Below are 24098 nucleotides of genomic sequence, written 5' to 3'. Positions count from 1 at the left end.
CATGTTCCATATGAGACGGTCCTGGTCTGCGTCTAGTCATGTTCCATATGAGACGGTCCTGGTCTGAGTCTAGTCATGTTCCATATGAGACGGTCCTGGTCTGAGTCTAGTCATGTTCTATGGTCTAGTCCAGTTGAAATGCTGTAGTCTCTCTCTGTGTGTGTTCTCTCTCCTTATCATGTATAATGAGCTTGGTATCAACTCTAGATAAAATAACGTTGTGTTTAAACTGCCACTCTTTCTTGTCTTTCAGATTGGGGAGACCCAGCTGGTGCTTGTGACTGAGGAGTCCTTTGACGCCCAATACTATGTGGCTCACAACAAATACTATGAGCAGGTAAGACACCAGGCTTTCATTCAACTCACCCTGCTACAACTCAGTGACATGACATTTCACTACAGTTGAAGACGATAAGAGATGACATTAGAAGGTTTATAGAATTCTTTCTTATACACGACATCATCATGGAAACATTGGGTTTGACTGTCTGTACTCTTATACACGTCATCACCATGGAAACATTGGGTTTGACTGTCTCTTATACACGTCATCACCGTGGAAACATTGGGTTTGACTGTCTGTACTCTTATACACGACATCACCATGGAAACATTGGGTTTGACTGAACAAATTCTTATTTTCAATGACGGCCTTGGAACAGTGGGTTAACTGCCTTGTTCAGGGACAGAATGACAGGTTAACTGAACGACAGATTTGTACCTTGTCAGCTCGGGGATTCGAACTTGCAACCTTTCAGTTACTAGTCCAACACTCTAACCCAGGTTAGGTTAGCTTGTAATGCAGGTGGTTACCCCCAGGTTAGCTTAGCTTGTAATGCAGGTGGTTACACCAGGTTAGCTTAGCTTGTAATGCAGGTGGTTACCCCCAGGTTAGCTTAGCTTGTAATGCAGGTGGTTACCCCCAGGTTAGCTTAGCTTGTAATGCAGGTGGTTACCCCCAGGTTAGCTTAGCTTGTAATGCAGGTGGTTACCCCAGGTTAGCTTAGCTTGTAATGCAGGTGGTTACACCAGGTTAGCTTAGCTTGTAATGCAGGTGGTTACCCCCAGGTTAGCTTAGCTTGTAATGCAGGTGGTTACACCAGGTTAGCTTAGCTTGTAATGCAGGTGGTTACCCCCAGGTTAGCTTAGCTTGTAATGCAGGTGGTTACCCCCAGGTTAGCTTAGCTTGTAATGCAGGTGGTTACCCCCAGGTTAGCTTAGCTTGTAATGCAGGTGGTTACCCCAGGTTAGCTTAGCTTGTAATGCAGGTGGTTACCCCCAGGTTAGCTTAGCTTGTAATGCAGGTGGTTACCCCCAGGTTAGCTTAGCTTGTAATGCAGGTGGTTAGCCCCAGGTTAGCTTAGCTTGTAATGCAGGTGGTTACACCAGGTTAGCTTAGCTTGTAATACAGGTGGTTACACCAGGTTAGCTTAGCTTGTAATGCAGGTGGTTATCCCCAGGTTAGCTTAGCTTGTAATGCAGGTGGTTACCCCCAGGTTAGCTTAGCTTGTAATACAGGTGGTTACACCAGGTTAGCTTAGCTTGTAATGCAGGTGGTTACCCCCAGGTTAGCTTAGCTTGTAATGCAGGTGGTTATCCCCAGGTTAGCTTAGCTTGTAATGCAGGTGGTTACCCCCAGGTTAGCTTAGCTTGTAATGCAGGTGGTTACCCCCAGGTTAGCTTAGCTTGTAATGCAGGTGGTTACACCAGGTTAGCTTAGCTTGTAATGCAGGTGGTTACCCCCAGGTTAGCTTAGCTTGTAATGCAGGTGGTTACACCAGGTTAGCTTAGCTTGTAATGCAGGTGGTTACCCCCAGGTTAGCTAGGCTTGTAATCAATCACATGGAGGCCCTCCAGTTTTGGCAACTGATAATAAGACTAATCTCCTGCTTTTAATGTGCAAACATTCAGTCCAGCCTTCATCCTTCCAGCCTTTAGCCACATTCCAGCTGAACATCCCACAGCACCCTGCTGCACATGGCTTCAAAGCTCCCCTCGTCTCCTTGTCAAACATCCCTTCAAATAAATAAATTTACCCCCGTGTTAACAATCATCAAAAACATGTTTGAAGTTGTGCTTTTAAAAAAAGGGACTGGAAGAGAGCAGTGATACTTGTTCTCCCTGCCGGTCTTGTCTCTGGGCTATAAATGTAGTTACTAGTGTCATCTAGTTGCTGTAGCTCCAGGTGGACTGTTGGCAGTTTGATCTTAGTCAAAGGTTTTTCCAAACCCACCCACCTCTCTAAAAAAAAAATTTTTTCTAAATCAGGAGCTGTCTAGAGGGCTGAGTACACAATGACATGTTACTGTCTCTAGACATGTGACCGGTCTCTAGACATGTGACCGGTCTCTAGACATGTGACCGGTCTCTAGACATGTGACCGGTCTCTAGACATGTGACCGGTCTCTAGACATGTGACCGGTCTCTAGACATGTGACCGGTCTCTAGACATGTGACCGGTCTCTAGACATGTGACCGGTCTCTAGACATGTGACTGGTCTATAGACATGTGACCGGTCTATAGACATGTGACCGGTCTCTAGACATGTGACCGGTCTCTAGACATGGGACCGGTCTCTAGGCATGTGACCGGTCTCTAGACATTGTGACTGGTCTCTAGGCATGTGACCCGTCTCTAGGCATGTGACCCGTCTCTAGACATGTGACCGGTCTCTAGACATGGGACCAGTCCTCTAGACATGGGACCGGTCTCTAGGCATGTGACCCGTCTCTAGACATGGGACCGGTCTCTAGACATGGGACCGGTCTCTAGGCATGTGACCGGTCTCTAGACATGTGACCGGTCTCTAGACATGTGACCGGTCTCTAGACATGTGACCGGTCTCTAGACATGGGGACGGTCTCTAGACATGTGACCAGTCTCTAGACATGTGACCGGTCTCTAGACATGTGACTGGTCTCTAGGCATGTGACCGGTCTCTAGACATGTGACCAGTCTCTAGACATGTGACCGGTCTCTGTTTTACTCTGCTTCTCTCCCAGGCAGCTGGAAACACATCTTTCATCTTTCTGAATGGATGGGATTCATATTCAACCATTATGTCATAAAACCATGAGCCAACGTTTAAAGCCCCATCCCTGACACCACATCACAGCATCCCGCTCTCTCTGTTTCTCTCGCTCTCTCTTTAACTGTCACTCTCTGTGTCTCTCTCTCTTTCGATCCTGCTTTCTCTCTGTCTCTCTTTCTCTTTCTCTCGCTCTCTGTCTCACTCTCTGTCTCTCTTTCTGTCTCTCTTTCTCTCTCTGTCTCTCTTTCTCTCTCTCGCTCTCTGTGTGTCTGTCTCTCTCTCTCTTTGTCTCTCTTTCTCTCTCTCTGTCTCACTCTCTGTCTCTCTCTCTCTGTCTCTCTCTCTTTGTCTCTCTTTCTCTCTCTCTTTCTCTCTCTCTGTCTCTCTTTCTCTCTGTCTCTCTTTCTCTCTGTCTCACTTTCTCTCTCTGTCTCTCTCTTTTTCTCTCTCTCTTTGTCTCTCTTTCTCTCTCTGTCTCTCTTTCTGTGTCTCTTTCTCTCACTCTCTCTTTCTGTGTGTCGGTCTGTCTCTCTGTCTCTCTCTTGTTGTTTTGTGAGTCTGTTCAAAGACACCACCACCACTCTTCCTGTCCCTATATATTCTACAGACTGTGGTTCCGGGGGAATATACATTCACCGGACAGTTTATTAGGTACACCCATCTAGTACCGGGTCGGACCCACCTTTACCTCCAGAACAGCCTAAAATCTTAGTGGAATCCTGACTCTGCCATCAGTATGACGCAACAAGAACCCGGGATTCGTCGGACCAGGCGAGATACTGGATCCGACTCGCCTGGCAGCCACGATCATACCGCGCTCAAAGTCGGTTCGGTCACTGGTTTTGCCCGTTCTAACGTTCAATAGAAGGGTAACTGAATGCCTTGATGCCTGTCTGCCTGCTTTATAGAGCACGTCACGGCCTCTTGACTTGTAGGAGGGATCCATTTTTGCGAACGGGGGTGGTGTACCTAATAAACTGTCCAGAGCTAGTGGAGTCTGGAGCTGAGGTATTAGATCTGTCCCTTTGCTTGTTGCCTGTTCAGCAAAGTGATCTGTGCTTGTCTGACCCTGACCTGAACCCGAACCACCTCTGGCGGGCATCATAAAGACAGCCTGCCTACCAGCCACCACAGAAGATCTGACATTCCTGTCTTTCACTCTCCTCTCACTCTCCTCTCACTCTCCTCTCACTCTCCCTTCACTCTCCTCTCACTCTCCTCTCACTCTCCTCTCACTCTCCTCTCACTCTCCCTTCACTCTCCTCTCACTCTCCTCTCAATCTCCCTTCACTCTCCTCTCACTCTCCTCTCACTCTCCCTTCACTCTCCTCTCACTCTCCTCTCACTCTCCTCACTCTCCTCTCACTCTCCCTTCACTCTCCTCTCACTCTCCCTTCACTCTCCTCTCACTCTCCCTTCACTCTCCTCTCACTCTCCCTTCACTCTCCTCTCACTCTCCCTTCACTCTCCTCTCACTCTCCCTTCACTCTCCTCTCACTCTCCCTTCACTCTCCTCTCACTCTCCTCTCACTCTCCCCTCACTCTCCTCTTACTCTCCTCTCACTCTCCCGCCACTCTCCTCTCACTCTCCTCTCACTCTCCCTTCACTCTCCTCTCACTCTCCTCTCACACTCCCGTCACTCTCCTCTCACTCTCCTCTCACTCTCCCCTCACTCTCCTCTCACTCTCCTCTCACTCTCCCTTCACTCTCCCCGTCACTCTCCTCTCACTCTCCCGTCACTCTCCTCTCACTCTCTTTTCACTGTTTTCACTCCTACCGTCTAAATTGGAGGACTTAAAAAGGATTGGATAGAGAGGGAGATAGAGAGAGAAAAGACTCCTCTCCTTGGCTGGGTGACCCCTGCTGAATAGTCCTGTGAGTCGAGGATGGTCTCCGGAATATTCTCATTATGTCTCTGTTAAGAGTCTCTGGGCATTGTGACGGATGAATCCTCTCTCCTGCTGCTCTCCTGCTATTCAGCTGCACAGGAGAGAGGGAGTGTGTTAGAGAGTGGGGAGGGGACAGGGTGAGGAGAGGGGTGGGAGGGAGAGGGGAGAGTAAAGGAGAGAGGGGTGGGAGGAAGAGAGTGGGGTGGGGGGGGAGGGAGGGGAGAGGTGTGGTGTACAAGGAGCTGCAGGGAATTCTAAAGCTGTCAGAAGTGTCTTTGCCATACCTTCTTTAATGGTAAAAGAGAGAGTGTAGAGAGAGAGGAGTGTGTGCCTCCATGTGTGTGTGTGTGATATTCTGTTGGTGGGAGGGGGACATGTGCTATGATCCCTAAACGAAAGGAGACATGGCCAGCTACTCTGAACACACAGCCCTCTGCAGATCAGGGGTGCCGGGAACACAGTGATCTAACATGGATCGGTTTGTTATCAGACCCAACCGACTGCTGCTCATCTAAAGTGGTATAGGCTACTGTTTAATCTTCCACAGCAGAGCACTGTTTTCCCCTGTTAGCCACTGTCTCTATCCTAATAAGACACTTTAGTCGTCACCTTACGCTGACACACAGTGTGTGTCTATGTGAGATTGTGTTCTGGTGTGTTTGAATAGACGGGATCCTCGTGTCAGGCCTTAACAAGCTTTTTCATCATTTAATCAACTGGTAAAGGGCTGCCTTCGACCACCCAGTCCACACGCACCATCCTCTCTGTCCACTCCTATCATATAGACTCACCTGGTTACCAGCCCTATCATATAGACTCACCTCGTTACCAGCCCTATCATATAGACTCACCTGGTCACCAGCCCTATCATATAGACTCACCTGGTTACCAGCCCTATCATATAGACTCACCTGGTCACCAGCCCTATCATATAGACTCACCTGGTTACCATCCCCTCTGTCCACTCCTATCATATAGACTCACCTGGTCACCAGCCCTATCATATAGACTCACCTGGTCACCAGCCCGATCACCTGGTCTCATCTGGTAGAAGACTGATGCAGAGGCATACAGAGCATTCGGAAAGTATTCAGACCCCTTGACGTTTTCCATATTTTGATAAAAGTTACAACCGTATTCTGAAATTGAATAGTTTTTAGCTACACAAAATAATCTACACACAATATACCCCATAATGACATCACAATACCCCATAATGACATCACAATACCCCACAATGACATCACAATACCCCACAATGACATCACAATACCCCACAATGACATCACAATACCCCATAATGACATCACAATACCCCACAATGACATCACAATACCCCACAATGACATCACAATACCCCACAATGACATCACAATACCCCACAATGACATCACAATACCCCACAATGACATCACAATACCCCACAATGACATCACAATACCCCACAATGACATCACAATACCCCACAATGACATCACAATACCCCACAATGACATCACAATACCCCACAATGACATCACAATACCCACAATGACATCACAATACCCCACAATGACATCACAATACCCCACAATGACATCACAATACCCCACAATGACATCACAATACCCCACAATGACATCACAATACCCACAATGACATCACAATATCCCACAATGACATCACAATACCCCACAATGACATCACAATACCCCACAATGACATCACAATACCCCATAATGACATCACAATACCCCACAATGACATCACAATACCCCATAATGACATCACAATACCCCACAATGACATCACAATACCCCACAATGACATCACAATATCCCACAATGACATCACAATACCCCACAATGACATCACAATACCCCACAATGACATCACAATATCCCACAATGACATCACAATACCCCACAATGACATCACAATACCCCACAATGACATCACAATACCCCACAATGACATCACAATACCCCATAATGACATCACAATACCCCACAATGACATCACAATACCCCATAATGACATCACAATACCCCATAATGACATCACAATACCCCATAATGACATCACAATACCCCACAATGACATCACAATACCCCACAATGACATCACAATGACAAAGCAAGAATGTTTTTATTTTATTTGTGCAAATATATTACAAATAAAACAACTGAAATATCACATTTCCATAAGTATTCAGACCCTTTACTCAGTACTTTGGCAGTGATTACAGCCTCCAGTCTTCTTCAGTATGACGCTACAAGCTTGGCACACCTGTATTTGGGGAGTTTCTCCCATTTTTCTCTGCAGATCCTCTCAAGCTCTGTCAGGTTGGATGGGGAGTGTCGCTGCACAGCTATTTTCAGGTCTCTCCAGAGATGTTCGATCTGATTAATGTCCGGAATCTATCTGGGCCACTCAAGGACTTTCAGATACTTGTCCCGAAGCCACTCCTGCATTGTGTTTGCTGTGTGCTTAGGGTTATTGTCCTGTATGAAGGTGAACCTACGCCCCAGTCTGAGGTCCTGAGTGCTCTGGAGCAGGTTTTCATCAAGGATCTCTGTACTTTGCTCCTTTCATCTTTCCCTCGATCCTGACGAGTCTCCCAGTCCCTGCCGCTGAAAAACATCCCCACAGTATGATGCTGCCACCACCATGCTTCACCGTAGGGATGGTGCCAGGTGTCCTCCAGACGTGAAGCTTGGCATTTAGGCCAAAGATTTCAATCTTGGTTTCATCAGACCAGAGAATCTTGTTTCTCACGGTCAGAGAGTCTTTAGGTGCCTTTTGGTAAACTCCAAGCGGGTTGTCATGTGCCTTTTACTGAGCTGTGGCTTCCGTCTGTCATTATGGGGTATTGTGTGTAGATTGCTGAGGATTTTTTTATTTTATTTGAGCCATTTTAGAAAAAGGCTGTAACGCAACAAAGTCAAGGGGTCTGAATACTTTCTGAGTACACTGTACATCCTTTACATAACCCGTGTGGAAGGAAGGATCTTTCTGTTGTCCAGACACCCTTTGAACAGGCATGAGAGAACAGTACTACGTGGTAAGGATGTCTATAAACTGGAGTTAACTACAACGCTGTCCACTGGGAACAGGTCCCAACAGTACCTCACACTAAATCATATAGATATGAGGATTCTGTCATGAGTGGCTCCTCAATGTACATGGTATACAGATATTTCTAAAGGAAACGACTGAAGACTTGTTCTCGTTGTCAAGCACCCCAACCGCCTGTTTTCTGTTCAGTTGAGATGTGAAAGCTCGTCTCTCTCAGAACATGCCAACGTTTGACCTTGAGCACTTTACATAATTGAATGGAAAAAACAATTGTCACACTTAAGAATTTTAATTTAGAGCCACAGAAAGAATAAGACAATTAGGGGCAGCAGCGTTCAGGGGAAACACATTTATTTTCCAGTTAATTGAAAAAGTAATTGTCAGATCCAAAGATATTCTCTATAGTATAGAGTTTTGATGGAACATAATAGGGCCTTTCAGACATCTCCTCACCAAGCCAGGCCTTCTGCCTGTCATTTCCCCACCTCCAACCTTCCCCCATCAACAGCCCCCCTCCCCTCCCCCATCATCAGCCCCCCCCCTTCCTCCCATCAACAGCCACCTCCCTTCCTCCCATCAACAGCCCCCCCATCAACAGCCCCCCTACCCTCCCCATCAACAGCCCCCCCCCCCTCCCCCATCATCAGCCCCCCCCCTTCCTCCCATCAACAGCCCCCCCCCATCAACAGCCCCCCCTCCCCATCAACAGCCCCCCTCCCCTCCCCCATCAACAGCCCCCCCTCCCCTCCCCCATCATCAGCCCCCCCCCTTCCTCCCATCAACAGCCCCCCTCCCCCATCAACAGCCCCCCCTCCCCCATCAACAGCCCCCCCTTCCTCCCATCAACAGCCACCTCCCTTCCTCCCATCAACAGCCCTCCCCCATCAACAGCCCCCCTCCCCCATCAACAGCCCCCCCTCCCCCATCAACAGCCCCCCCCTTCCTCCCATCAACAGCCACCTCCCTTCCTCCCATCAACAGCCCCCCCCCCATCAACAGCCCCCCCTTCCTCCCATCAACAGCCACCTCCCTTCCCTCCCATCAACAGCCCCCCCCATCAACAGCCCCCCCCTTCCTCCCATCAACAGCCCCCCTTCCCTGTTGATGGTTGAAGGGGGGCTGTGGAAGGGGGGGGGGTTGATGGGGAAGGGGGTTTAAATGCCAGGCTAATCAGTTTAAATGCCAGGCTAATACCAACACTACCAACCAACCACAACATAATGAAGGCCATTACAACCCCAAACCCCTGTAGATTAATCTCCTCTGCACAAGCATCTTTAAATCCAATTGTGTGGAGGTTGGATCCAACTTTTCTATAGGACCTGATGCATATATAAGTGTGTAATCTCAGGGAGCAGTGGAGGAATGTGCTGTGAACGAACAGGGGTTATATCTGCCTTGGGAATACTGGGAATGCCACAGCGTTCCGAGCTGGAACACTAAGCCCCGTTCCCCTACTCCAGGGGCTGCTAGGAGCAAGCTGTGCACACTGATGTGTTGTCTAACAATACAACCCCTGCTGTACTGTACTCCCATTGGCTGGGACTGGAGGAGGACACATCCCCTGCTGTACTGTACTCCCATTGGCTGGGACACATCCCCTGCTGTACTGTACTCCCATTGGCTGGGACCGGAGGAGGACACATCCCCTGCTGTACTGTACTCCCATTGGCTGGGACTGGAGGAGGACACATCCCCTGCTGTACTGTACTCCCATTGGCTGGGACTGGAGGAGGACACATCCCCTGCTGTACTGTACTCCCATTGGCTGGGACACATCCCCTGCTGTACTGTACTCCCATTGGCTGGGACTGGAGGAGGACACATCCCCTGCTGTACTGTACTCCCATTGGCTGGGACACATCCCCTGCTGTACTGTACTCCCATTGGCTGGGACTGGAGGAGGACACATCCCCTGCTGTACTGTACTCCCATTGGCTGGGACTGGAGGAGGACACATCCCCTGCTGTACTGTACTCCCATTGGCTGGGACTGGAGGAGGACACATCCCCTGCTGTACTGTACTCCCATTGGCTGGGACTGGAGGAGGACACATCCCCTGCTGTACTGTACTCCCATTGGCTGGGACACATCCCCTGCTGTACTGTACTCCCATTGGCTGGGACTGGAGGAGGACACATCCCCTGCTGTACTGTACTCCCATTGGCTGGGACTGGAGGAGGACACATCCCCTGCTGTACTGTACTCCCATTGGCTGGGACTGGAGGAGGACACATCCCCTGCTGTACTGTACTCCCATTGGCTGGGACACATCCCCTGCTGTACTGTACTCCCATTGGCTGGGACTGGAGGAGGACACATCCCCTGCTGTACTGTACTCCCATTGGCTGGGACACATCCCCTGCTGTACTGTACTCCCATTGGCTGGGACCGGAGGAGGACACATCCCCTGCTGTACTGTACTCCCATTGGCTGGGACTGGAGGAGGACACATCCCCTGCTGTACTGTACTCCCATTGGCTGGGACTGGAGGAGGACACATCCCCTGCTGTACTGTACTCCCATTGGCTGGGACACATCCCCTGCTGTACTGTACTCCCATTGGCTGGGACACATCCCCTGCTGTACTGTACTCCCATTGGCTGGGACACATCCCCTGCTGTACTGTACTCCCATTGGCTGGGACACATCCCCTGCTGTACTGTACTCCCATTGGCTGGGACACATCCCCTGCTGTACTGTACTCCCATTGGCTGGGACTGGCATTATTTCATTTAACCTTTATTTAACTAAGTCAGTTAAGAACAAATTCTTATTTACAATGACGGCCTACCGGGGAACAGTGGGTTAACTGCCTTGTTCAGGGGAACAGTGGGTTAACTGCCTTGTTCAGGGGAACAGTGGGTTAACTGCCTTGTTCCGGGGAACAGTGGGTTAACTGCCTTGTTCAGGGGAACAGTGGGTTAACTGCCTTGTTCAGGGGAACAGTGGGTTAACTGCCTACCGGGGAACAGTGGGTTAACTGCCTTGTTCAGGGGAACAGTGGGTTAACTGCCTTGTACAGGGGAACAGTGGGTTAACTGCCTTGTTCAGGGGAACAGTGGGTTAACTGCCTTGTTCAGGGAACAGTGGGTTAACTGCCTTGTTCAGGGGAACAGTGGGTTAACTGCCTTGTTCAGGGGAACAGTGGGTTAACTGCCTGTTCAGGGGAACAGTGGGTTAACTGCCTGTTCAGGGGAACAGTGGGTTAACTGCCTTGTTCAGGGAACAGTGGGTTAACTGCCTTGTTCAGGGGAACAGTGGGTTAACTGCCTTGTTCAGGGGAACAGTGGGTTAACTGCCTTGTTCCGGGGAACAGTGGGTTAACTGCCTTGTTCAGGGGAACAGTGGGTTAACTGCCTTGTTCCGGGGAACAGTGGGTTAACTGCCTTGTTCAGGGGAACAGTGGGTTAACTGCCTTGTTCAGGGGAACAGTGGGTTAACTGCCTACCAGGGGAACAGTGGGTTAACTGCCTACCAGGGGAACAGTGGGTTAACTGCCTTGTTCAGGGGAACAGTGGGTTAACTGCCTTGTTCAGGGGAACAGTGGGTTAACTGCCTACCGGGAACAGTGGGTTAACTGCCTTGTTCAGGGAACAGTGGGTTAACTGCCTTGTTCAGGGGAACAGTGGGTTAACTGCCTTGTTCAGGGGAACAGTGGGTTAACTGCCTTGTTCAGGGGAACAGTGGGTTAACTGCCTTGTTCAGGGGAACAGTGGGTTAACTGCCTTGTTCGGGGGAACAGTGGGTTAACTGCCTTGTTCGGGGGAACAGTGGGTTAACTGCCTTGTTCAGGGAACAGTGGGTTAACTGCCTTGTTCAGGGGAACAGTGGGTTAACTGCCTTGTTCAGGGGAACAGTGGGTTAACTGCCTTGGTCAGGGGAACAGTGGGTTAACTGCCTTGGTCAGGGGAACAGTGGGGTTAACTGCCTTGTTCAGGGGAACAGTGGGTTAACTGCCTTGTTCAGGGGAACAGTGGGTTAACTGCCTTGTTCAGGGGAACAGTGGGTTAACTGCCTACCGGGGAACAGTGGGTTAACTGCCTTGTTCAGGGGAACAGTGGGTTAACTGCCTTGTTCAGGGGAACAGTGGGTTAACTGCCTTGTTCAGGGGAACAGTGGGTTAACTGCCTTGTTCAGGGGAACAGTGGGTTAACTGCCTTGTTCAGGGGAACAGTGGGTTAACTGCCTACCGGGGAACAGTGGGTTAACTGCCTTGTTCAGGGGAACAGTGGGTTAACTGCCTTGTTCAGGGAACAGTGGGTTAACTGCCTTGTTCAGGGAACAGTGGGTTAACTGCCTTGTTCAGGGGAACAGTGGGTTAACTGCCTTGTTCAGGGGAACAGTGGGTTAACTGCCTTGTTCGGGGGAACAGTGGGTTAACTGCCTTGTTCGGGGGAACAGTGGGTTAACTGCCTTGTTCAGGGGAACAGTGGGTTAACTGCCTTGTTCAGGGGAACAGTGGGTTAACTGCCTTGTTCAGGGAACAGTGGGTTAACTGCCTTGTTCGGGGGAACAGTGGGTTAACTGCCTTGTTCAGGGGAACAGTGGGTTAACTGCCTTGTTCAGGGGAACAGTGGGTTAACTGCCTTGTTCAGGGGAACAGTGGGTTAACTGCCTTGTTCAGGGGAACAGTGGGTTAACTGCCTGTTCAGGGGAACAGTGGGTTAACTGCCTTGTTCAGGGGAACAGTGGGTTAACTGCCTTGTTCAGGGGAACAGTGGGTTAACTGCCTGTTCAGGGGAACAGTGGGGTTAACTGCCTTGTTCAGGGGAACAGTGGGTTAACTGCCTTGTTCAGGGGAACAGTGGGTTAACTGCCTTGTTCAGGGGAACAGTGGGTTAACTGCCTTGTTCAGGGGAACAGTGGGTTAACTGCCTTGGTCAGGGAACAGTGGGTTAACTGCCTTGGTCAGGGGAACAGTGGGGTTAACTGCCTTGTTCAGGGGAACAGTGGGTTAACTGCCTTGGTCAGGGGAACAGTGGGTTAACTGCCTTGGTCAGGGGAACAGTGGGGTTAACTGCCTTGTTCAGGGGAACAGTGGGTTAACTGCCTTGGTCAGGGGAACAGTGGGTTAACTGCCTTGTTCAGGGGAACAGTGGGTTAACTGCCTTGGTCAGGGGAACAGTGGGTTAACTGCCTTGGTCAGGGGAACAGTGGGGTTAACTGCCTTGTTCAGGGGAACAGTGGGTTAACTGCCTTGGTCAGGGGAACAGTGGGTTAACTGCCTTGGTCAGGGGAACAGTGGGGTTAACTGCCTTGTTCAGGGGAACAGTGGGTTAACTGCCTTGGTCAGGGGAACAGTGGGTTAACTGCCTTGGTCAGGGGAACAGTGGGTTAACTGCCTGTTCAGGGGAACAGTGGGGTTAACTGCCTTGGTCAGGGGAACAGTGGGTTAACTGCCTTGTTTAGGGGAACAGTGGGTTAACTGCCTTGTTCAGGGGAACAGTGGGTTAACTGCCTTGTTTAGGGGAACAGTGGGTTAACTGCCTTGTTCAGGGGAACAGTGGGTTAACTGCCTTGTTCAGGGGAACAGTGGGTTAACTGCCTTGGTCAGGGGAACAGTGGGTTAACTGCCTTGGTCAGGGGAACAGTGGGGTTAACTGCCTTGTTCAGGGGAACAGTGGGTTAACTGCCTTGTTCAGGGGAACAGTGGGTTAACTGCCTTGTTCAGGGGAACAGTGGGTTAACTGCCTACCGGGGAACAGTGGGTTAACTGCCTTGTTCAGGGGAACAGTGGGTTAACTGCCTTGTTCAGGGAACAGTGGGTTAACTGCCTTGTTCAGGGGAACAGTGGGTTAACTGCCTTGTTCGGGGGAACAGTGGGTTAACTGCCTTGTTCAGGGGAACAGTGGGTTAACTGCCTTGTTCAGGGGAACAGTGGGTTAACTGCCTTGTTCAGGGGAACAGTGGGTTAACTGCCTTGTTCAGGGGAACAGTGGGTTAACTGCCTTGTTCGGGGGAACAGTGGGTTAACTGCCTTGTTCAGGGGAACAGTGGGTTAACTGCCTTGTTCAGGGGAACAGTGGGTTAACTGCCTTGTTCAGGGGAACAGTGGGTTAACTGCCTTGTTCAGGGGAACAGTGGGTTAACTCCCTGTTCAGGGGAACAGTGGGTTAACTGCCTTGTTCAGGGGAACAGTGGGTTAACTGCCTTGTTCAGGGGAACAGTGGGTTAACTGCCTGTTCAGGGGAACAGTGGGTTAACTGCCTTGTTCAGGGGAACAGTGGGTTAACTGCCTTGTTCAGGGGAACAGTGGGTTAACTGCCTTGTTCAGGGGAACAGTGGGTTAACTGCCTTGTTCAGGGGAACAGTGGGTTAACTGCCTTGGTCAGGGGAACAGTGGGTTAACTGCCTTGGTCAGGGGAACAGTGGGGTTAACTGCCTTGTTCAGGGGAACAGTGGGTTAACTGCCTTGGTCAGGGGAACAGTGGGTTAACTGCCTTGGTCAGGGGAACAGTGGGGTTAACTGCCTTGTTCAGGGGAACAGTGGGTTAACTGCCTTGGTCAGGGGAACAGTGGGTTAACTGCCTTGTTCAGGGGAACAGTGGGTTAACTGCCTTGGTCAGGGGAACAGTGGGTTAACTGCCTTGGTCAGGGGAACAGTGGGGTTAACTGCCTTGTTCAGGGGAACAGTGGGTTAACTGCCTTGGTCAGGGGAACAGTGGGTTAACTGCCTTGGTCAGGGGAACAGTGGGGTTAACTGCCTTGTTCAGGGGAACAGTGGGTTAACTGCCTTGGTCAGGGGAACAGTGGGTTAACTGCCTTGGTCAGGGGAACAGTGGGTTAACTGCCTGTTCAGGGGAACAGTGGGGTTAACTGCCTTGGTCAGGGGAACAGTGGGTTAACTGCCTTGTTTAGGGGAACAGTGGGTTAACTGCCTTGTTCAGGGGAACAGTGGGTTAACTGCCTTGTTTAGGGGAACAGTGGGTTAACTGCCTTGTTCAGGGGAACAGTGGGTTAACTGCCTTGTTCAGGGGAACAGTGGGTTAACTGCCTTGGTCAGGGGAACAGTGGGTTAACTGCCTTGGTCAGGGGAACAGTGGGGTTAACTGCCTTGTTCAGGGGAACAGTGGGTTAACTGCCTTGGTCAGGGGAACAGTGGGTTAACTGCCTTGGTCAGGGGAACAGTGGGTTAACTGCCTGTTCAGGGGAACAGTGGGGTTAACTGCCTTGGTCAGGGGAACAGTGGGTTAACTGCCTTGTTCAGGGGAACAGTGGGTTAACTGCCTTGTTTAGGGGAACAGTGGGTTAACTGCCTTGTTCAGGGGAACAGTGGGTTAACTGCCTTGTTTAGGGGAACAGTGGGTTAACTGCCTTGTTCAGGGGAACAGTGGGTTAACTGCCTTGTTCAGGGGAACAGTGGGTTAACTGCCTTGTTCAGGGGAACAGTGGGTTAACTGCCTTGTTCAGGGGAACAGTGGGTTAACTGCCTTGGTCAGGGGAACAGTGGGTTAACTGCCTTGTTCAGGGGAACAGTGGGTTAACTGCCTGTTCAGGGGAACAGTGGGTTAACTGCCTTGTTCAGGGGAACAGTGGGTTAACTGCCTTGTTCAGGGGAACAGTGGGTTAACTGCCTTGTTCAGGGGAACAGTGGGTTAACTGCCTTGTTCAGGGGAACAGTGGGTTAACTGCCTTGTTCAGGGGAACAGTGGGTTAACTGCCTTGGTCAGGGGAACAGTGGGTTAACTGCCTTGGTCAGAGGAACAGTGGGTTAACTAGCCTTGGTCAGGGGAACAGTGGGTTAACTGCCTTGGTCAGGGGAACAGTGGGTTAACTGCCTTGGTCAAGGGAACAGTGGGTTATGGGTTAACTGCCTTGGTCAAGGGAACAGTGGGTTAACTGCCTTGGTCAAGGGAACAGTGGGTTAACTGCCTTGGTCAGGGGAACAGTGGGTTAACTGCCTTGTTTAGGGGAACAGTGGGTTAACTGCCTTGTTCAGGGGAACAGTGGGGTTAACTGCCTTGTTCAGGGGAACAGTGGGTTAACTGCCTGTTCAGGGGAACAGTGGGTTAACTGCCTGTTCAGGGGAACAGTGGGTTAACTGCCTTGTTTAGGGGAACAGTGGGTTAACTGCCTTGTTCAGGGGAACAGTGGGTTAACTGCCTGTTCAGGGGAACAGTGGGTTAACTGCCTGTTCAGGGGAACAGTGGGTTAACTGCCTGTTCAGGGGAACAGTGGGTTAACTGCCTTGTTTAGGGTCACAACGGCAGATTTTTACCTTGTCAGCTCAGGGTGTTGATCTTACAACCTTTCAGTTACTAGTCCAACACTCTGACCACTAGGCTACCTGCCTCTAAGCACCAGGCTACCTGCCTCTAACCACTAGGCTACCTGCCTCTAAGCACTAGGCTACCTGCCTCTAAGCACTAGGCTACCTGCCTCTAACCACTAGGCTACCTGCCTCTAACCACTAGGCTACCTGCCTCTAACCACTAGGCTACCTGCCTCTAACCACTAGGCTGCCTGCCTCTAAGCACTAGGCTACCTGCCTCTAAGCACTAGGCTACCTGCCTCTAAGCACTAGGCTACCTGCCTCTAAGCACTAGGCTACCTGCCTCTAAGCACCAGGCTACCTGCCTCTAACCACTAGGCAACCTGCCGCCCCTACACTCTAACCTCTAGGCTACCTGCCGTCCCTACACTCTAACCTCTAGGCTACCTGCCGTCCCTACACTCTAACCACTAGGCTACCTGCCGTCCCTACACTCTAACCACTAGGCTACCTGCCGTCCCTACACTCTAACCACTAGGCTACCTGCCGTCCCTACACTCTAACCACTAGGCTACCTGCCGTCCCTACACTCTAACCACTAGGCTACCTGCCGTCCCTACACTCTAACCACTAGTCTACCTGACGCCCCTACACTCTAACCACTAGGCTACCTGCCGTCCCTACACTCTAACCACTAGGCTATCCTGCCACCTCTACACTCTAACCACTAGGCAACCTGCCGCCCCTACACTCTAACCACTAGGCTACCTGCCGTCCCTACACTCTAACCACTAGGCAACCTGACGCCCCTACACTCTGACCACTAGGCTACCTGCCGTCCCCACACTCTAACCACTAGTCTACCTGACGCCCCTACACTCTAACCACTAGGCTACCTGACGCCCCTACACTCTAACCACTAGGCTACCTGACGCCCCTACACTCTAACCACTAGGCTACCTGACGCCCCTACACTCTAACCACTAGTCTACCTGACGCCCCTACACTCTAACCACTAGGCAACCTGACGCCCCTACACTCTAACCACTAGGCTACCTGTCTCCCCATGTCTCCTTGGTATCCAACACCACCAGGACATTTGAATCCTCTTAAACTGGTCCACATGACTTTAAGAAACCTCCAGTAGTGTCCAGGTGTACCGTTGCAACACTGAGCGGGTGGTGATCCATCACCTGTTTTTACACCATGCTTCTCTGACAACAGTTTTCCCCCATGTTCAATGGATTTCCCACATTGACCTCTAACCCCCCACCACCCTCCCATTTCATATTCCCTGTGTCAGGTGCTGGTGCCCAAGAGGTCAGAGTTCAAGGGGAAGATGATTGAGGTGGAGATCTTCGAGGCCGGCAAACACTTCCTGAAGGGAAGACCGCTGGACGGCTCCGTAGTGTTCACTCCCTCCATCGCCGAGCCGCTGCAGCAGGGGGAGGTGTCTGGCCTCAGTCAGGTAACCTATTCAATACGACTGTGTTTGTGTCTCCTCTGTCAACTCCTATTAGAGAGCTACAACGGTAGCTCTCTCAGACAGGAGAATATCTACGGCAAAAGTTAACAATGGAACAGACCTACAGCAAAATGGTTATTTTTTTCCATATAGGATTTGTTGTTTTTATTGTTGTTCTGCGTGAAATAAAAGAGTCTTTCAAGCCAGTTTACTCTTGAGGCTGGCAGGGTTACTTCAGGTGCAGCCGTCACACTCTGAGGCTGGCAGGGTTACTTCAGGTGCAGCCGTCACACTCTGAGGCTGGCAGGGTTACTTCAGGTGCAGCCGTCACACTCTGAGGCTGGCAGGGTTACTTCAGGTGCAGCCGTCACACTCTGAGGCTGGCAGGGTTACTTCAGGTGCAGCCGTCACACTCTGAGGCTGGCAGGGTTACTTCAGGTGCAGCCGTCACACTCTGAGTTGTTTCTCCATGTTCCTCCAATAGCTGTGCCTTTTCATCCAAGGGAACCAAAGTGCAAGGTGATTTGAAATGATGGGGAAGCCGTAACTACATGACTGTTATTGCTATTAGTCCAGGCTTGGAAATGACATTTCATTCACTGCGTCAATCCGCCTGAACACCATGTGAAGTCTTTCCTACTTAATGCGTTGTCACATCAATGGCCCTATTGAATTCAGAGGTCAGAGGGTCAAGTTTTTTCTTTTCAGGAGGAAGCTGGTAGGCCGAGCGATCTCAGGTCGTCAAAGGGCATGTCTTCCCATTGGCTTACCAGGTTGAATAAAGGCAATAAAAGAATCGCATTAACAGAAAAAAAAGACATTATGAACAGAGGAGAAAGTCTCCCATTCAGTCAGCGTGAAGGCAGTAACTACCTGAATTAGTGTTGTCACGGTACCAGGAAGCAGTAACTACCTGAATTAGTGTTGTCACGGTACCAGGAAGCAGTAACTACCTGAATTAGTGTTGTCACGGTACCAGGAAGCAGTAACTACCTGGTTTAGTGTTGTCACGGTACCAGGAAGCAGTAACTACCTGAATTAGTGTTGTCACGGTACCAGGAAGCAGTAACTACCTGAATTAGTGTTGTCACGGTACCAGGAAGCAGTAACTACCTGAATTAGTGTTGTCACGGTACCAGGAAGCAGTAACTACCTGAATTAGTGTTGTCACGGTACCAGGAAGCAGTAACTACCTGAATTAGTGTTGTCACGGTACCAGGAAGCAGTAACTACCTGAATTAGTGTTGTCATGGTACCAGGAAGCAGTAACTACCTGAATTAGTGTTGTCACAGTACCAGGAAGCAGTAACTACCTGAATTAGTGTTGTCACGGTACCAGGAAGCAGTAACTACCTGAATTAGTGTTGTCACGGTACCAGGAAGCAGTACCTACCTGAATTAGTGCTGTCACGATACCAGGAAGCAGTAACTACCTGAATTAGTGTTGTCACGGTACCAGGAAGCAGTAACTACCTGAATTAGTGTTGTCACAGTACCAGGAAGCAGTAACTACCTGAATTAGTGTTGTCACGGTACCAGGAAGCAGTAACTACCTGAATTAGTGTTGTCACGGTACCAGGAAGCAAAGGAACCTAAACAGGAAGTGGTCTCAATGTCTCGAGGAATAACCTTCTTAATGTTGGACCAAAACAGCCTTCCTTATCTTGTCACCCAGAGTCACATTTAGTTTATTTTTGCAAGCTATAGCACACAGTGTTTTTAATTTTTACAAAAGTAGGTTTTAAAGGAGCAGATTTGAGTCTGTTTCGTGATTTCTTACATCTAGTATGGTGGAATGGTGACACTGGAATGGTGACACTGGAATGGTGACACTGGAATGGTGACATTGGAATGGTGACACTGGAATGGTGACACTGGAATGGTGACATTGGAATGGTGACACTGGAATGGTGACACTGGAATGGTGACATTGGAATGGTGACACTGGAATGGTGACACTGGAATGGTGACATTGGAGTGGTGACACTGGAATGGTGACATTGGAATGGTGACACTGGAATGGTGACATTGGAATTGTGACACTGGAATGGTGACACTGGAATGGTGACATTGGAATGGTGACACTGGAATGGTGACACTGTAATGGTGACATTGGAATGGTGACATTGAAATGGTGACAACACCAATCTGAATAGATAAGACTAGTCCACTCCGAAGTGTCTGGTAGAATGAAGGACTTGATTTAGGCTCTCTGGAGATGCTTAAATGAAGCTGCTAGCGAAACTCTCCTCTCCTCTCTCAGCCTCATTGACTATTGGTCTAAAGTAGTCCTACTATATACAGTAGGGAATTGGGTGCCAGTCTGAACTCACACTGTGTCTGCTCCTAGGCCATCTGTTCCTCCTTACAATAGTTCTTAGATAGAATTCACGGACGGGACAGACAGGCAGTCGGGCAGGCCACTCCATCTTTTAATCACTTTAATCACTGGTTTTATAAATGGAGCCTTAAGTACTGTCTATCAGCCTGACAGGTCCTTCACTAGATGATGCCTTAAGGACTACCTATCAGCCTGCCAGGTCCTTCACTAGATGATGCCTTAAATACTATCTATCAGCCTGACAGGTCCTTCACTAGATGATGCCTTAAGTACTGTCTATCAGTCTGACAGGTCCTTCACTAGATGATGCCTTAAATACTATCTATCAGCCTGACAGGTCCTTCACTAGATGATGCCTTAAATACTATCTATCAGCCTGACAGGTCCTTCACTAGATGATGCCTTAAGTACTGTCTATCAGTCTGACAGGTCCTTCACTAGATGATGCCTTAAATACTATCTATCAGCCTGACAGGTCCTTCACTAGATGATGCCTTAAATACTATCTATCAGCCTGACAGGTCCTTCACTAGATGATGCCTTAAATACTGTCTATCAGCCTGACAGGTCCTTCACTAGATGATGCCTTAAGTACTGTCTATCAGCCTGACAGGTCCTTCACTAGATGATGCCGGGTTCACCAGCTAATCACTCAGAGCCCTTCTGTATGATTAATCTACTCAATTAAAAAATAATCTACTCTTTAAGGTTTATTATTTCAGATATCTTTAAAATGTAAATGAAATGGGCAGCTTGAAGAGCTATTTCAGAATTGGAAGCAGTTAGTGAACCCTGTTTTTTATCCATCTAACATACATTAGTGTGCAGTACACACTCAGACAGTCAGACACTCAGTGTTTACAAACATAGACACATAGGTGCACAACGTAGCCTGACCTGTACAGTACCATGGGGGGGGGGGGGGGGGTCAGTGGGTCTGCAGGCTAAGATGTGGTCAGATCAGAGCCAGGGCTCTCTATACAGGGGGTACCGGTACAGAGTCAATGTGGAGGCTATATACAGGGGGTACCGGTACAGAGTCAATGTGGAGGCTATATACAGGGGGTACCGGTACAGAGTCAATGTGGAGGCTATATACAGGGTGTTACAAATCAAATCAAATGTATTTATATAGCCCTTTGTACATCAGCTGATATCTCAAAGTGCTGTACAGAAACCCAGCCTAAAACCCCAAACAGCAAGCAATGCAGGTGTAGAAGCACGGTGGCTAGGAAAAACTCCCTACAAAGGCCAAAACCTAGGAAGAAACCTAGAGAGGAACCAGGCTATGTGGGGTGGCCAGTCCTCTTCTGGCTGTGCCAGGTGGAGATTATAACAGAACATGGCCAAGATGTTCAAATGTTCATAAATGACCAGCATGGTCGAATAATAATAAGGCAGAACAGTTTAAACTGGAGCAGCAGCACAGTCAGGTGGAAGTTGAAACTGGCGCAGAGGCACGGTCAGGTGGACTGGGGACAGCAAGGAGTCATCATGTCAGGTAGTCCTGGGGCATGGTCCTAGGGCTCAGGTCCTCTGAGAGAAAGAAAGAGAGAATTAGAGAGAGCATCTGTGGGGTGGCCAGTCCTCTTCTGGCTCTGCCGGGTGGAGATTATAACAGAACATGGCCAAGATGTTCAAATGTTCATAAATGACCAGCATGTTCGAATAATAATAAGGCAGATCAGTTGAAACTGGAGTAGTGGCCAGGTGGACTGGGGACAGCAAGGAGTCATCATGTCAGGTAGTCCTGGGGCATGGTCCTAGGGCTCAGGTCCTCTGAGAGAGAGAAAGAAAGAGAGAAGGAGAGAATTAGAGAACGCACACTTAGATTCACACAGGACACCGAATAGGACAGGAGAAGTACTCCAGATATAACAAACTGACCCTAGCCCCCCGACACATAAACTACTGCAGCATAAATACTGGAGGCTGAGACAGGAGGGGTCAGGAGACACTGTGGCCCCATCCGAGGACACCCCCGGACAGGGCCAAACAGGAAGGATATAACCCCACCCACTTTGCCAAAGCACAGCCCCCACACCATGAGAGGGATATCTTCAACCACCAACTTACCATCCTGAGACAAGGCTGAGTATAGCCCACAAAGATCTCCGCCATGGCACAACCCAAGGGGGGGCGCCAACTCAGACAGGATGACCACATCAGTGAATCAACCCACTCAGGTGACGCACCCCTTCCAGGGACGGCATGAGAGAGCCCCAGTAAGCCAGTGACTCAGCCCCTGTAATAGGGTTAGAGGCAGAGAATCCCAGTGGAAAGAGGGGAACCGGCCAGGCAGAGACAGCAAGGGCGGTTCGTTGCTCCAGAGCCTTTCCGTTCACCTTCCCACTCCTGGGCCAGACTACACTCAATCATGTGACCCACTGAAGAGATGAGTCTTCAATAAAGACTTAAAGGTTGAGACCGAGTCTGCGTCTCTCACATGGGTAGGCAGACCGTTCCATAAAAATGGAGCTCTATAGGAGAAAGCCCTGCCTCCAGCTGTTTGCTTAGAAATTCTAGGGACAATTAGGAGGCCTGCGTCTTGTGACCGTAGCGTACGTGTAGGTATGTACGGCATGACCAAATCAGAGAGATAGGTAGGAGCAAGCCCATGTAATGCTTTGTAGGTTAGCAGTAAAACCTTGAAATCAGCCCTTGCTTTGACAGGAAGCCAGTGTAGGGAGGCTAGCACTGGAGTAATATGATCACATTTTTTGGTTCTAGTCAGGCCGTATTGGTTCTAGCAGCCGTATTTAGCACTAACTGAAGTTTATTTAGTGCTTTATCCGGGTAGCCGGAAAGTAGAGCATTGCAGTAGTCTAACCTAGAAGTGACAAAAGCATGAATTAATTTTTCTGCATCATTTTTGGACAGAAAGTTTCTGATTTTTGCAATGTTACGTAGATGGAAAAAAGCTGTCCTTGAAATGGTCTTGATATGTTCTTCAAAAGAGAGATCAGGGTCCAGAGTAACGCCGAGGTCCTTCACAGTTTTATTTGAGATGACTGTACAACCATTAAGATTAATTGTCAGATTCAACAGAAGATCTCTTTGTTTCTTGGGACCTAGAACAAGCATCTCTGTTTTGTCCGAGTTTAAAAGTAGAAGGTTTGCAGCCATCCACTTCCTTATGTCTGAAACACATGCTTCTAGCAAGGGCAATTTTTGGGCTTCACCATGTTTCATTGAAATGTACAGCTGTGTGTCATCCGCATAGCAGTGAAAGTTAACATTATGTTTTCGAATAACATCCCCAAGAGGTAAAATATATAGTGAAAACAATAGTGGTCCTAAAACGGAACCTTGAGGAACACCGAAATTTACAGTTGATTTGTCAGAGGACAAACCATTCACAGAGACAAACTGATATCTTTCCGACAGATAAGATCTAAACCAGGCCAGAACTTGTCTGTGTAGACCAATTTGGGTTTCCAATCTCTCCAAAAGAATGTGGTGATCGATGGTATCTAAAGCAGCACTAAGGTCTAGGAGCACGAGGACAGATGCAGAGCCTCGGTCCGATGCCATTAAAATGTCATTTACCACCTTCACAAGTGCCGTCTCAGTGCTATGATGGGGTCTAAAACCAGACTGAAGCATTTCGTATACATTGTTTGTCTTCAGGAAGGCAGTGAGTTGCTGCGCAACAGCCTTTTCTAAAACTTTTGAGAGGAGTGGAAGATTCGATATAGGCCGATAGTATTTATATTTTCTGGGTCAAGGTTTGGCTTTTTCAAGAGAGGCTTTATTACTGCCACTTTTAGTGAGTTTGGTACACATCCGGTGGATAGAGAGCCGTTTATTATGTTCAACATAGGAGGGCCAAGCACAGGAAGCAGCTCTTTCAGTAGTTTAGTTGGAATAGGGTCCAGTATGCAGTTTGAAGGTTTAGAGGCCATGATTATTTTCATCATTGTAGTACTAGAGATATAGTACTAAAACACTTGAGCGTCTCTCTTGATCCTAGGTCCTGGCAGAGTTGTGCAGACTCAGGACAACTGAGCTTTGAAGGAATACGCAGATTTAAAGAGGAGTCCGTAATTTGCTTTCTAATAATCATAATCTTTTCCTCAAAGAAGTTCATGAATTTAT

At 49.2% G+C, this 24098-nt stretch overlaps 1 protein-coding gene across 1 annotated transcript in view; it reads left to right on the top strand.

Moving 5' to 3' along the window:
* The first annotated feature begins 219 nt into the window (after window positions 1-219).
* Window positions 220-24098, top strand: part of LOC116362549 (threonylcarbamoyladenosine tRNA methylthiotransferase-like) — a 60758-nt gene continuing 36879 nt past the window's right edge. Inside the window, exons 1-2 of the mRNA XM_031816622.1 lie at window positions 220-337; window positions 17498-17662. Coding sequence (XP_031672482.1) covers window positions 17534-17662 — 129 coding nt within the window. The 5' untranslated portion in view covers window positions 220-337; window positions 17498-17533. The remainder of the gene's footprint in view (window positions 338-17497; window positions 17663-24098) is intronic.

Source organism: Oncorhynchus kisutch, unplaced genomic scaffold, assembly GCF_002021735.2.
Source record: "Oncorhynchus kisutch isolate 150728-3 unplaced genomic scaffold, Okis_V2 scaffold840, whole genome shotgun sequence".
In the NCBI taxonomy this organism is placed as follows: domain Eukaryota; kingdom Metazoa; phylum Chordata; class Actinopteri; order Salmoniformes; family Salmonidae; genus Oncorhynchus; species Oncorhynchus kisutch.
This window is presented reverse-complemented; position numbering and strand designations above follow the sequence as displayed.